Source organism: Condylura cristata, unplaced genomic scaffold (assembly GCF_000260355.1).
Source record: "Condylura cristata isolate star-nosed mole 26May11 unplaced genomic scaffold, ConCri1.0 scaffold00006, whole genome shotgun sequence".
NCBI lineage: Eukaryota > Metazoa > Chordata > Mammalia > Eulipotyphla > Talpidae > Condylura > Condylura cristata.
Genome location: NW_004567107.1, coordinates 28,790,841 through 28,806,222, shown reverse-complemented (window position 1 = coordinate 28,806,222; position 15,382 = coordinate 28,790,841). Strand labels below are relative to the sequence as shown.

At 40.2% G+C, this 15,382-nt stretch overlaps 1 protein-coding gene across 1 annotated transcript in view; it reads right to left on the bottom strand.

Moving 5' to 3' along the window:
• The window catches only part of LOC105853282, a 100,094-nt gene extending 84,712 nt beyond the window's left edge, over positions 1-15,382 (bottom strand). Inside the window, exons 1-2 of the mRNA XM_012721244.1 lie at positions 15,266-15,382; positions 5,968-8,143 (exon numbers count right to left, since the gene is read on the bottom strand). Of these exons, the coding sequence (XP_012576698.1) occupies positions 5,968-8,143; positions 15,266-15,382 (2,293 nt within the window). The remainder of the gene's footprint in view (positions 1-5,967; positions 8,144-15,265) is intronic.

Genomic DNA, 15,382 nt, shown 5'->3' with positions numbered 1-15,382 from the left:
ATACAAAAAGAAAGTAGCAGAAGGTGTGTTGCTTACTGATGGCACCCATGCAGGTCTGTGAAGGCTGTGTGTGCATCACACCTTCCCTCAGCATTTTCTTCAGTTGTCTTAAGTAGACACCCAGGCTACCATGTTTCTAAACTCACAATCCCTCCAGCATCCACTCTTCCTCTTGGCTGTTTATTTTCCTCCCAAACACTTACTGTCATGGGCCACATATCACTGTGGATTTATTTGGAGTTATATTTTTTGTTGTGTCTCACTCCATTGGAATGTAAACACTATGAAGGGAGGGAACAGTTCTTTTGTTTTGTTCACTGATGTATCCCCAGTGTCTAAGTTAGAGTCTCAATAAATTTGTTACGCAAATAGTTAAATCAAGTCCACTGTTGTTATTCCCTGAAGTGTACAAAGAACTAGAAGTTACTCGAGGTCCCCAAGGCAATGAGACTGAGATTTGCTGTTGCTGTGGATACACCCTCCAGTTGACTTTGCTCCAGGAAGAAGTCCAAGGAATCAAGAGTGCCCCCTTTCTGCTGGGCCTCAGACTCTCAGACTTAAGGCTTTTGCCATCTGGAATGAACTCAACAAGGGAATGCAGCTACTCATATACTTTTGCCAGAAAGTTGGTCCTCCTCAATGTATACGGTCATTCACTTCAGTCTATGACACAGGTTTGGAAACCTGGAGAAGTTGGGGAAGAAAGATCATCCTCCTCTACCTGAGAAATCCAACCATCCTCCTCTATCCTGGCTGTGCATGAGAGGACAACTGTTTCATGCCCTGTGCCCGCTTCACTCAACCTCAAAAGGGGCACTGCAAGGGAATACCAAGTAAGGCACTTAGCAATGACAAGGGTGTCCTCCTATCAACATATTTTGCAGAAATACTTTTGGAATTGGATATTCAGAGCTTGGGTATGTTCTTCACAAAGACCTTGCTACTGGAGATACTTTCCAATATTAATTGGCTTCTAGGGGCAACTCCTTAAGAAATCTATCCCCATTTCACAATTTTTAAAAAATAGAACTGGGAGAGATGTTTTTGGAATAAAACATTTCTTGTCATGTGGACCAATTTAAGCAATTGGACTAACTGTTAATATTAATGGGATTTTTTTCCTACTTCTCCATTCCTAATATAAATTAGTTACCCCCTGAAGATCTAGCTCTACTTAGCATGTAGATAGGGAGAATTACTCGGTGCAATTTCATGCTTGGTTTGTGTTCTCTTTGGTTCTATTTATCAAGTGGTTTGCATGCTAGTTTAAATGCTTTCACTCTTAAATGCATGAATATATATGGTAATATCTCTCTTCCCAGATTATCGGACCTGTGACTTTTTCAAGCATCCAAGAAGCCAGTCTGGGACATAGGAGAAAAGAACTACAGGAATACTGCATCATAAAACCTACACTTTGTTCCTTAGGCTTTCACTCAAAACCTTATTAACTCTTATTTAGCATATAAGCTTAAGTATATTTAATTTATTTCTAAATCAAAAGCAGATAAGAAGAAAAATAAAATTCAGAAAATGACATAATATTCATACAACTGCAAAGACTTAGAGATGTGGTAAACAATAATAAAAGCAAACAACTATAGATAATGAATTTAAATCAACTGTCAGGATATTAACTATGACTGGCATACATTGAAATGACAGAAAGCTTTCTAATACATTTTAGAAATAAATTTAACCAGAAATGACTTTAAGAGAAAGCAGTGTTTAAAAGAGAGATGTTATTAGCTGGGTTATGTATTAAAAGAAACCAACTTTAAATTCTTAAAGCCAACAAAACAGAAATGATTTTATAGAGGGTCCATATAATATACATACATCTTCCACATGTGTAATATATAGAGATAAGTTACATGTGATAGGAAGAAGGGCTCTCCTTAAAATGAGGCTCGCTTTCCATGAACTTTATATATACCACCACACTTTTCCATTCACTCATTCATTTAGCACTTACTAAGTGCTGACACAGCACTAGCTCCTAGTGAACCAGCAGAGTTGCTTTTGCACTGCAGATGGTCGTGACATTCTACTTCATTGTGTATTAGGTTCTGTGATAGAGGAAAGGTTGTCTGGGAGCAAATAGATAAGTGCCCCAGATCTGAGAGAGGTAGCATAGCAGGAGCCTTGGAGAATCAGAAAAATATCCCATTAAGAGGCCCTCCCTGGTGGCGCAATGGGTTAAGATGCAGCACTGCGAAGCTGCCACAGCCACTTCAGTGAGAGTTTGATCCCCAGCTGGCCTGGGAGGTGACCCACATGGTGCCGTACACTTCTCCTGTCTGCCTGCTGTTCTTCTCAGGAGTGTACTTCCTTGATCTGCCTGTTCTGCTCCCCACTCTGTCTGGCGAGTCCTCTCATGCCCCTGCACCTCTGGCTTGTACCCCAGATCTGTCTGCATAAATAAATAAATCTTTTTTTTTTTTTTAATCCCATTAGAGGGCTCTCCCTGGTGGCACAACAGTATAAAGCACTGCATTATAAAGCTCTCCAAAGCCACTGCAGCATGAGTTTGATCCCTGGCCAGGGAGCTGACCCACATGGTATGGCAGACCTCTTCTGACCTGCCCATTGATATCTTCAGCAGTGTACATTGTCAGTCTGACTGTTCTGCTCCCCACTCTGTCTCTGGTGAATCCTCTCACCTACCACACCTCTGGCCTGTACCCCAGTTCTCTAAGCATAAACAAATAAATCTTTTTAAAAAAATCCCATTAGGGCCCTCCCTGATGACGCAGCGGGTTAAAGCACAGCACTAAGAAGCTAAAGCCACTTCCACATGAGTTCGATTCCCGCCTGCCCCGGAGGAGACCACATGGCGTGGCAGACCTCTCCTGACCCACCGGCTGCTCCCCTCAGCAGTGTACTTCGTCGATCTGCCTGTTCTGCTCCCCTCTCTGTCTCTGGTGAATCCTCTTATCCTCCACATCTCTGGCCTGCACCCCGGTTACATATGAATAAATAAATAAATAAATCTTAAAAAAAATCCCATTAGTATTTACAGTTAGACCAATTGCTTAAATTGGCCCACATGACAAAAAAATGTTTTAAACTCAACCCTGAAGAGAGATGATCACTTTAGTAGGTAAATTGCTAGTAAAGGGAAGGGAACTGCAGGCAGGAGAAATAGCAAATGCAAAGGAAATGTGTATTTGGTAAGTATGGCTTAAGAGAATTTAACCACTTACACTTTCCAAAGATGTTGATGAACCAAGAAAAACGCTATATGTCATAAAGCTCAAAAAAATCTATAATACATATAAGTACATAAAACCTACAATACATAAAAATGCATAATCTAATCTTAGCAACATCACATGGATACAGATGTCTTCACCATATTGTGACAAATATTCAACCGAAGGTTCAAAGTCACATTCTAGTGAGGCCCTCAGGGCTGCTGGAAATATGGACAGATCTCTGTAATATGTGAGAGAGTTGAAAGCTCTGAGGCCATAGATATGAACTGGGAAAGAAATGTGTGTTGACGAACTATAGGACAGGAGCAATGGAGTCCAGAGAGGCCATAAAGGGACCCAAAACAAGAGTTCTCAAGTCAGATGGGTTTGGACACTGGTTCTGCCAGGTACTAAACAGTGACTTTGGACAAGATTCTCACCTTCTGAGCTCAGTGACCTCCTCTGTTAAATGGACCATTGGAAGGAATAATTGCATTTAGCATATTTAGCACATACAAAGTAAATAGCGAATAAACACTTCCCCATTCTGATAATGGCAACTAAAATTACACAGAACTGTTTTGTAAACGGATATAAATAGACCCAAAAGGTCAGATAGTTCTGAGGTAAGTGGGGGTACACCAAATACACGAACATATGCTTTTATGAATCATATCTTACATGAATACAGAACTTTATCATTTTCAAAATACTCCCATACACTGTATTTAATGTTCATAATAATTCTTCAAAGCAGGTAGAGTACATATTGTTCTCATTTTGCAGATGATGAACTGAATGTTAGAGAGTATAAGTAACTTAACAAGTGTAGCAACAAAGAGTCATGCCCAAGTTTTGCATTTTAATTTCTATATTCCAGCACAGGCTAAGAATCCCAGAACAAACAGAAAAGTTAAGAAACTTGCTGGAGAAGTTTGCTTTAGGTGATACTTCTATGGAAGAATGCCCTCTCACACAGTAAAATATGAAAGATGGATAAGGGTTCTTGCATCGTGGAAGCAAAACCAAGAAATAGAGTTGAATGTTGATGTCATTTTATTCACTTGCTAGATGAAACCTGAATAAAGTAGTATATTAAGAAATTCCTCAGAAGATTGCTAGTGTTAATGCTCAGATATTTTAAAATGTTAGTGGGCCCTCCCTGGTGGCGCAGCGGGTTAAAGCACAGCACAAAGAAGCTTAAGCCACTTCCGCATGAGTTCGATCCCTGCCTGCCCTGTAGGTGACCACATGGCGTGGCAGACCTCTCCTTATCCGCCCGCTGCTCCCCTCAGCAGTGTCCATCTGCCTGTTCTGCTCCCCACTCTGTCTCTGGTGAATCCTCTCACCCTTCACATCTCTGACCTGTACCCCAGTTCTGTACAAATAAATAAATAAATCTTAAAAAAAAATGTTAGTATTATGTGAGAAAACAGAGTAGTCAAACCTTGGCTTCATAGCTCCATATTTATGAGATGAACAAGCAGAATTAGGCATTTCCCTGTAGCCCCCTGTAACGTTGCTCATTCCAGATGTCATTTTAAGAGTAGCAGAACATAACCTTCCTAAAAGTATAAAATAAAAAGTTACAAATCCTTCAAGTTTCATATTGATTATATAGATTTTCCTTTGCACAGATTTTATTTTGTAAATGTACTCTTATCGGTACTGACAGAAGGCATGTCATTCAGTTTCCCGAATCTTATAAGAATATTATAAGCAAACTTTAATAATATGTATCTTCTCCCATTTCAGCTTTATCTCAGAATAGCTTGGGAATATTATATTTCACTATTGTTTATAATAAATCATGTAACCTACTTCCAAAAAAAAACAAGGAAAGAGAATGAATTCAAATAAGAAAAAAATTTTGCATAAAGATCTAGTAAGATGTTTTAAATTCCTAATCTGAGCTTATTCTATGAAATGAAAAAGCATTAATCATTTTTTTTATCTACATAGCACTCAAACTGGAGAGGCAGATTCTATTTTCTAACGCTTGGTTATTAAAATGTATTTTAGATGAAAGGCATAAAATGCTTATTTCCATACAAACTACTAGACAGAACAAATGAATAGAAACATCATCCTCATAGAAAATGCAAGCACCTGAGAAAGATATCTAGTCAGCCAGAAGAATGCCATAGAGTTTATCTTTCAGAATAACTATTTACTAGGATTACTTTTAATTAGTTAATGGCTTTTGGTCTGACAAAATAATAATAAAAAAGAAACAGTATCTCTTAGCTTATAATTTACTTGCAAAATTATTATTCCCATTCTATATACTAAATGTCTGAGACTCCCTCCCAATGCATATGTTGAAAGCCTACCCTCCAATGTGATATTAAAAGGTGGAGCCTCTGGCAGTGATTAGAATTAAATGAGGTCACGAGGGTGGAGTCCTCAGGAAAGGGATTAACCCCCTTAGAAAAGACATGAGAGAATATCTCCCCCTCTCTGCTTTCACCATCTGAAGCCACAGTAAGGAGAGAGCCATCTATGAAGCAGAAGGGGTCTCACCAGACACTGAGTGTGTCAGGGCCTTCAGCTGGGACTCCCCACCTCCAAAACTGAGAGGTGCAAGCATTTGTTGTTTGCACCACTCAGTTTATAGAATTTTTACTATTTCCAAAAGAACCAGGGCAGTTCACACTTGTATTTATGGAAAATGAAGGCTATGCCCCTTTCTCACTGACCGTGTCCCATGTTGTACAATAAAGTGCCAATAAACTTGCTTTTCGTTTACAGGCTTGGTTTGGTTTCATACCATAGTTGCCTTCAGGTTTCCAAAATCTGGCCTCCTCCCAAACTGCAGCTTCTGGAGTTGCCTCTTCCACACAGGCTTGTTCTCGGGGTTGGGTGGGCCCCTCACCTTCTCTCCATCCCTTGGTCTTCCTATCTAAGCTGCTTTTAGAACTGCCTTGACTTCCTGGAAATGGAATTACCAACGATGATTTGGATGTTCTAGACCCCTGGAAAGGCAAAGAGGAATTCCTGTCTTCTGAAGAGAGACCCCTGATCTTGTTCAACATATGCACATAGTAGAAATAAGTCTCCAGGACACTGGCCCCTTGCTCTGGTTTACTCAGTGGCTCTTCACTGCAGGAGAGGCTGTGGCCCACATCCTGGGGTGGGAAGGATCCCTTCAAGTGAGTTGTGGAAATGTTTCTGAAAATAGAGTGATTTGAAGGAAGTGTCTTCTCTGTTTTTTTGTGAGTTGTTTCCCCAGGGACCACTTGGCTTGTCTGCGTGGGTTGTTCATCCTTCTCAGGCAGTGGCAACTGGTCATACCAAGTGCTACCCCAGGCACCATCGGCATCTACAGTGGGTCCACAGAAGATAGTGGAATCTGAACACACAGGAAATACAGCATTGTCCAAGGGACCCTCTGACACCTCCAGTGGCTGACTGACAATTTGAGAGCCCAAAAAACTTTCAGGAAGTGTTAGGTCAAATTGCTTTTGAGTCATCAGAGGAAGGTTGCTTGTGGCAGAACCATGCACACTTCTGTTCTGAGCACCTCCTGGTATTGCCCCCAGGAAAACCTCCCCTGCCTGTTCCATAAGGACATGTTTCCAGTCACTTTTATGCTTAATCTCAGTATGGCGAGACCTCAAAGTGAGTCCCATACTGTCTGAGTCCCTCCTTCCATCAGCATTGTAACTGGAAGTTACGCACTGTCTCTCAGGGAGTCGCTGGATGAGTTCTTCATCCCTGGAGCTGTCAGCCTTGAGTTCCACTATGACCTCCTTAGAAGTTCCCACAGAGGACTCTGCCACTTCTCTGCACCACTCCCTGGATTCAGTGTCCAGGCATGTCTCCCCTAAGGAGACCATAGTTTTTGATACTAATGTGCTATGGTTTGTGGGAGAAAAGGTAATTCCTGAAAACCTTCTAAGTGTCCCTTTATTCTCTTCTGGTTCATCTAAACCTTCCTCCTCTGAGCTGTCCGTCAATGGGGTCCAGAAGTAACCATTTCTGAGTGGGCTCTGTCTGGCTTCCTCTAAAGTTTCACTTACTTCAGAAGTCTGGATGAGCTGTGGCAGAACCTTTAGTCTCTCAGGAAACATTTTATCGTCATCAGGATTTTGAATACAACTATTTCTTGATCTTTCATACTTTCCTTGAGTGGAATCTTCTTTCTGAAAACAATCAGGGAGAGACCTAGAAGTGCTTCCCTCCCCCTCACTCATCACTGGAGTTTCTTGCCATTCATAAGAGTTATTTCTGGGAAACTCCTGCTTCAAGAAGGAGCCTGAAAATTCTGAAGAGAAATCCACTTCTAAAAAGTTGTTTGGTGGGCTTAAAAAGAAACTGGGTATATCTGTTTGTGGGCTACACTGGTCTTCTTTGAGAAGGGGTGGAAAATACAATGACTTTGGATGGACATTTTTCTTACTTTCTTGAGCTTTTGAATATTGGCAAAGGTTAGACTGGGGGAATCCTGGAGAATCTGGGGGACACTTCAAACTGTACTCTTCCAAAGGGCTAGATAAGAACTTCTGAGCCCAACTTATTACATGGCGCAGCTTCTGTCTCTCAGGAACCAAAGCATCGGCCAACAAGTGGAGATCCAATTTTGTTAGGCAGTCCCCTTTCCTGGGTTCCTCCTGGGGTCGCTGGTCCTGAACCTGCTCTGATTCTCCAGGAGCTACTTTGGTCTCTTCCTGGAGTAAAGGTTTCTTTCCAATTGCCAAATAATGAGGGGATATCTGAATGCTGCTCACCTCAAAAGTTGGATTTTCTGAGGTATTCACTTTGCTGCCTTGGGATGCTACTAACAATGGTTGACTGTCTTTCCTGGAAGTATCACCCTTGATGATCCCAATGCTTTCATAATAAGCAACACGCTTGGCTCGTAAGAGTTTTAGGTCATGGGTTCGAGGAGTGTCTGCTTCATTCCTTGGAAAATGTTCAGTCAGAATGGGAGGTATGGGATCCATCTACAAATAAAAATGCAGAAACATTAAAAAACTGCACCATTTATGATCCTTCTAGCTATGTATCTAAAATGTGGCCTACAATCAATATATTAACATCTGACAACCTAACAAACATTATGATTAGAACTTGAGGGCAGTTGAATAATCTGCAATATTAATAAATGTTATGTCATGATATGGTTCTTAGTCCCTAAGTAAGAATGGTTAATTTTTTTTTCTTTCACAGGGGATATATATTCCAATTAAATGTATATGTGAATATAAACAGAATATGACCATAATATCCTGGTTTATTCCAAGATTTTTCTACTGTGTAATTTATGTTACCAAGTATAGAATTTACCTTGATTTTATCAATGGTATAGGAATTTTAAAAGAACAAAAGAAAGTCTACAAGGGGAATGAAGGAAGATGATAACAAGACAAGAAAAAGAAATGTAATCAGACTTACTCAGTACAAACATCTCACACAGTGTCTCTTTTCTAAATACTCTGCCAATCCAGGCCAGGCCAGGGTAGACAGAATGATGCTGAAGAATAGAAAGGCCCAGAAAGACCAGAAAAAAAAAAAACAAAAACAAAAACTTAAGTCCACCTACCAATCATATATGCTACTCACTCACCAAAGTTAGACTGACTGCTAACAATCCCACAATCAAAAAAGATGAAATATTTAGAGCCTTTTATTCCAATTGTAATATAAGTTCTGCAGAATAAAAGTTCTTCTTCATTCTTCCTCTACTCCTCCCAAGTTTTCTTGAGTTACCTCCAATAATTTGAAAATAAGTGATAGAAAAAAATGTCCTGAAGAAAAACTCATTTATTTATACATAGACTTCAGCCCCTCTTAACCATGCACAGTCAGTCCCTGGAAATTTCTAACAGAATGAATAAAACAATGAATGTAAGCATGGCTGATTCTAGTAACTTAAAAATTCGCAATCTATTTGTGTAGCCAGTTTCCACACGCTCTCTCCTTTGATCGTCAAAGCCTTTGTGAAGTTCAGATGCAGTGTGTGAGTGTCAGCAATTTGTCTAGACACAGAATTATTATCATTGAGCTGAAATCAGAATTCAGGTCTTCTGGTCTCAAATCCACAGATCTTCCCACTATTTCACTGTCAATCACAAGTATGGACATGATTTCTGGTCCCATCCAAAGTGCCCTGGTAAGATCCTCCCAGGGCATACCAGGGCAGGACTTACCCTTCCTGCAAGAGCCCTGTGAGAAGGAAGACACTAAAAGGGCTCTTGATTTCAAACAAACAAACTCTTAAGTTTCAAAATTCTTATTTCCCAAGGATTGTGTGAACCATGCATTCCTCAACTTTTCACCACCCACATACTCAGGCCTGACAGGACTCTATTCAGGGAGACTACCTGTCACAGACATCACTTAATTTTTTTTTAATTGTGGTATTGTCAACATGGTTCTTAAATCATCAAGTACCTGGACTAGGTCAAAGATTAACTCTCTGGCTTTCATCAAGAACTTGCTGCATGTTGTACATGGGAGGAATAAGGCAGGAACAGATGAACAGATACTGAAAGTATGACCTTTTCCCTTAAATGTGCTAGTTTGGCCCCACCACAATGAATATTCACCCCTTATCTTCTTTCTATAAAGTAGTCAAATACTCGTAATTTTGTATTAGCCATTCTGATTTCTTAGAAATGTAACCCAGGAAGTACTTCATCAACCCCTTCTCAACATGAAGTATCTCTGGTTTAACCAATATGGGTGTCTCCACACCTCTGCACCATTCCTCTGTAGGACACCACCCTAGCTGCTCACACCTCTACTATGTGGGGTAATCAGTCTCGCCCCTTTGAGCTTATATACCTAGGGATCCCTGCAATTACTGAAACCCAATCATTTTACAAGGTCCACTGAGGGGAGGGTAATATTAACCAGCAGTCTTCCTGTTAGAAGAGCACAGTGTGTTTGTGTGATGTAGGGGCTCAGGGCCCTGGCAGCCATTGGAGCAGCAAACAGCCTTCTGCAGAAGTGATAGCTCAGTGAAACTGCAGTTATAATCAAGCCAGCCAATCCAAGAAAAGAAGGGAGGAATGTTTCAGGTAGAGGAAGCACATGTGTGGAGGTTTCCAAATGAGAGATAGTATAGACAGAACTGTGTCCCAGGCACAGGGGTGCAGACCTTTGAGAAGTGGGCTGATTCACTTCAAGTCACTGAGGAATCTTTAGGTGAGCTTAAATAAGAACGGCTTCAGTAGTAAACAAAGGACACTGTAATGCATAAATGTATATTCACATAAAATGACTTCTAAATTCAAATTAGTGTATTTCTTAAACATTATACAGTAAGTATAATGACTACTGTGGGGTTTTGGAGAAAATTTTTCAGGATGAAACCAAAATCTGATATTCAAAAAGTCATACTCCATTGACTTAGACTTAACCTCTCCTACCTCCTTTCTCCAACCTCTATTCAGTTCCCTCAGGTTACACATGACTATGCCCAGTAGGAAATGTGTCTCATAAATAAATTCATTTCTAGAGGACAGTAATAAGCTATAACACTATGCAAATAATGTTGATTCTAAATAATACCAAATGAACACTTTCTGTTAAACATATACTTATGCATTAACAAATAATTACTGAATACACTATGTCTTTCCTGGAAGTAATAAATATTTGCACCATGGAATTTTCTAGGGGAAAGAGATCCATTTTGGAAAGTAAGGGAAATTTCAGACTGTTTTGCATAATGATTGCCCCAGTTCACCTTCTCACCAACAGCACACAAAGATTCTCTTTTTTTCACATCCTTCCCAATACTTATCTTTTGATTTTTTAATAATAGCCCTCTTAACAAGTATGTGATAGTATCTCATTCTGGTTTTGATTTGTATTTCTCTAATAATGATCAGCAATGTTCATCAACTTTTCACTTCAAGTTACAGGTCTTTCCTCAGAGAAATGTCTGTTTAGTTCATATGGCTTTATTTTTTGTCATAAAGCATATTAGTGTAACTTGGGCCACAGTGGGGTAAAGATGACATGGCTCTTTCTAGGACAATGATTCTTGTCACTCATTAAAGATGAACACGCAAATCCAGAGAGAGGAGGAGAGCAACTAAGCTCCAAGATGTTAAGTGGCCATGGTAAAACTTCAAGGGAACCTGTGGCTTTGGAAAGTCCAGTGCCTGCCCATACTTTCTGATGATAAAGAAGGACAGCCTGAAGACCCATTATCAGAAAGTCATATCCAATGACCTCAGAAATCTGGAAACGAGTGACTTCATAATAAACAAAAACCCTTAGTAGAAACAGATATGGAATTATAGCTGTACTGTGGCCCAATGGGTTATAAGGACAAGCGTGTAATGACAGTAACAATTGCTAACAAAAACCAGTAAATGCTTAATAACAGGGGTACAGAGAGGTTAAGGACTTCTCCATAGTCACATAGCTCACAGGTGAAAGAATAAGTTCAAGTCTAGTCGTCCTAGAGTTCTTGCTCTTAATTCTCGGACATAAGACTTTATACTTTTAATTATTTAGGTGGGAACGTTCCACACTGACATGATCATCACACAACCCAAGCTGTGTTTTTAAAATGGAAATGAACAGACACTCAATTCAAACACAAATACACTGACCTGTCCATGGAAAACATCTAAAGCTAACTAAAAAAATAAATAAATAAAGTGTTCTAGAATAATGATTTGCAATTATTGAAGAGCATGGCAAAAAACTGTCACGGGCAGTCACATAGGTAAACAGTCCTGTGCTTAATGATTCCTGGTTCAATGCTAAGTTTTCTTTGAAACCTCAGTGCTTCACTGTTTCAATACAGTTTCAGTCAATCCACTGACATTATCCAAGAATTAAACCTAACTCCCAGCCCCTCCTCAGACTGCAGTCTACACATGCCACCTACAGGCATAACAAGATGCTATTTTCCTAAGATAGTCAACAGAATAGCTAAAGTGACTGTGACCCCTAAAGATCCCAGGAAGAAGAGCAAAAATGCAGGCAAAAGAAAGGTGAATGATGAGTACAAAAGGAGAAAGACAAAAGAGGAAATCAAGGAAAATGCCAACCAAAAGGAAAAAAATATAAGTGTTAACTAGATTAAATTAAAGTCTGCAAAAACTAGGAAACTATAACTGAAAGCAGATTGAATTTTACCTAAAGTTAAATTGTATGTGCTTTGCAAAGTGATTAGACAGAGCAGAGATGATGCTTCTAGTAAGATAAATCAGGAAACACACTCAGGCTTTAAAATACATGACATATTCCACAGCACATCTTTGCCCTCAGCAGACTCCATTCTTCTGTGTCAGGTGCTCACTCAATACCTTCTCAGTTCAAAACAATAAAACAAGTCCTGCAATTCCATTTGTGAACATATTGCAAAATGTCTGGAAATCCACTGCCACCCCCAGCAGATACCCGACTTCATCTAGCAGGCAAGAGAGCAAAGCCATCTTCATAGGCTTAAAGTATAAACAGGCTCCTTTCTGTAGTTTGTACAGGGTTTCTGCTGCCCAGAAGTAGCCAGTCTTTGCATCTTTGCAAAGCACTCTTTAAAAAGGAAGTGACTACGGGCCCTCCCTGGTGGCACAGGGGGTTAAAGCGCCTCACTAAGAATCGAAAGCTATTTCCGCATGAGTTCGATCCCTACCTGCCCCAGAGGTGACCCACATGGCGAGGCAGACCTCTCCTGACCCGCCCACTGCTCCCCTCAGCAGTTTACTTAGTCCATCTGCCTGTTCTGCTCCCCATTCTGTCTCTGGTGAATCCTGTCACTGCCCCTGCTCCTCTGGCCTGTACCCCAATTGTGTATGCACAAATAAATAAATCTTTTTTTAAAAAAAAAAAAGTAAGAGATTATATCTGCATTGCTCTATTGCTCTCCACTAACAACAGCATATCTTAGGTCAAAACAATTTAGAACTATCCTGTGAAGAATAACATTTTTTAAAAAAGATTTATGTATTTATGTATACAGAACTGCAGTATAGGCCAGTGGTACAGGGGTGGTGAGAGGATTCACCAGACAGAGTGGTGAGCAGAACAGGCTGACTGACGAAGTACTCTACTGAGGGGAGCAGTGGGTGGGTCAGGAGAGGTCTGACCCCCATGTGGGTCACCTCCGGGGCTGCAGATCGAACTCATGCTCAAGTGGCTTTAGCTTCTTAGTTCTGCGCCATAAGGGAGGGCCAGAATAACATTTTTAATGTCAGTTACTCACTGTTCCTAACTATATAAAGAATATTCAAACCTGTCTATATTAGCATAGCTCTCACGGAGTAATTCTGTTGGGCTACTTCCCAGGTTTGAATCCTCACTTTGATTATCTAATAAATTTTTTGTCAATCATTAAGACTATTTCCAGTTAACACACCTCTGTGTTAGACATATGACAAGACAATGACAAAAGGAACTGATAAATAAAATGCTTCTAGTTTTCCCTAGCCCTATATAATGTAGAAGTTCAGGGTTCCCTAAATCAGGACCCAAATGAAAGATAAATCTTTTCTAAATGAGATTATTCCCAGCACATTATTTTGCTATTCACATACTTTCTCTTCATGCATTCTCTTACTGACAAGCTAAAGAATAACACACCTACAAACAGATTTTCACTTTAGAAAAAAGAATCTGCCTTCTTCATACTACTGCCTTGTTGTAGGTGATCTAGCAGACAGTGTTGTATGTGGAAAAACTGTAGATTTGGAGTCTGGCAAACAGTCCTAGGTTTGTGCACACCTATGATAAGTATATCTTTCCCTCTGTTTCCTCTTCATAAAGGGTGGGAGAGGGGCTAGTGGAGAGGGATTTACATTAATTTCCTGTCTCATGCTTCAGGAATAAATGGGAATAAGAAATCTTAGATGCATGATCCATAATTATAAGTCTGTTAGATTTCCTTCTTTTGTTAATTTACAAGATAAATACATGTGCCTATCAAGTGCCAGGTACAAAACTTAATTAAATGGAAATGACTTTCTCTGTCCCCTTGGCATGACAGTCAGATGGCAGGAGCAGAAATGAAGCATCTCCCTGCTAAGTTAGTGGATAGATGTGATTAAGTTAATGAGGGAGTAAGGTAGAAAAGCTCCATGGGGGCAAAAGAAAATGAAACTAAATTCAGAATACTAAGTGGAACTTGGAAGTCACATCCTTGTGTGGTAAGTTACTGAAATTCTCTGTGCCTTCCCTTTCCTTTTCTGTAAACTAAAGATAATAATTGTTCCCCATTGGATTCTGTAAAAAGTAAAAGCAACACCACTCCCTAGGGTACCCTATTTCTCCTCTGAGGCACTCACTCCTCAAATCAGCCTCTTCCTGAGATAGCTAGATTTCCATTTAGCAGCCAGCCACCTTGAACAGCCAAACTGCAGGAGTTAAGAAGCACCTTCAGTGGTCACCGGGTACCTGAATTCTACCCACCATCAAAAAGAAATACTGATAGCCACCAGGGAGCAGGACCCACTCACTGAAACATGATCATCAAATAATTTAAGATACCTTTTGAGGGATATATTCAGACTTAAGGGTCGACAAACCAGAAGGTGTGGCCCTCTCCTAATGGAAGTTGATCAGAATGAGCTGGACAATAATGATCAGAATAAAGAGGGCTTCCAAGCCCTCTTTAGAGATTCAGTCAAGATGCTTCTGAGAGCACAGTTTTTGCATTCCCACTTGGGCTCTGTGATCACCTGACCTCCTCTATCTGGTACAGTTAGGGCAGCAGCCCTTGGAAGGAAAGGTAAGATTGGAAAGTAAAGAACTGAAAGTCTAGGGTCTGGTAATCACCTCTCTGTGGCCAATTACTGACACAAATAAATAAGCCACATCCCAAGTGTCCTGTTCACCACAAGCGCACCCAGCAAAGGTCAATCACTAAGGTAAGGAGAGCAAGGATTCTTGAGGACAGGGGATCATTCATTCTGCTGCAAACAATTAAACCGAAAGGTAAAATGTTGCATTAAAGTACTAGAAAGACAAATCACATATATTCCCTTCCCCTAAAACAAATTTGCAAAAGACTTAAAGCTCATTTTCAATAAGGAATGGTCACAAAAACAGTTAAATTAACAAGCAAAAAGAATAATAATAAACAATTTTAAAAGTTTCTTTTCAACCTGACTGTCCTGGACCAGAATCCCACTCCTCAGTCTGGCGCTGGGCGCTGCTAAGGCAGAGAGGTGGAACCTAACAGAGGTAGGACTTGGCGGCGAGCGCGCGGCGCAGGTCTCCAT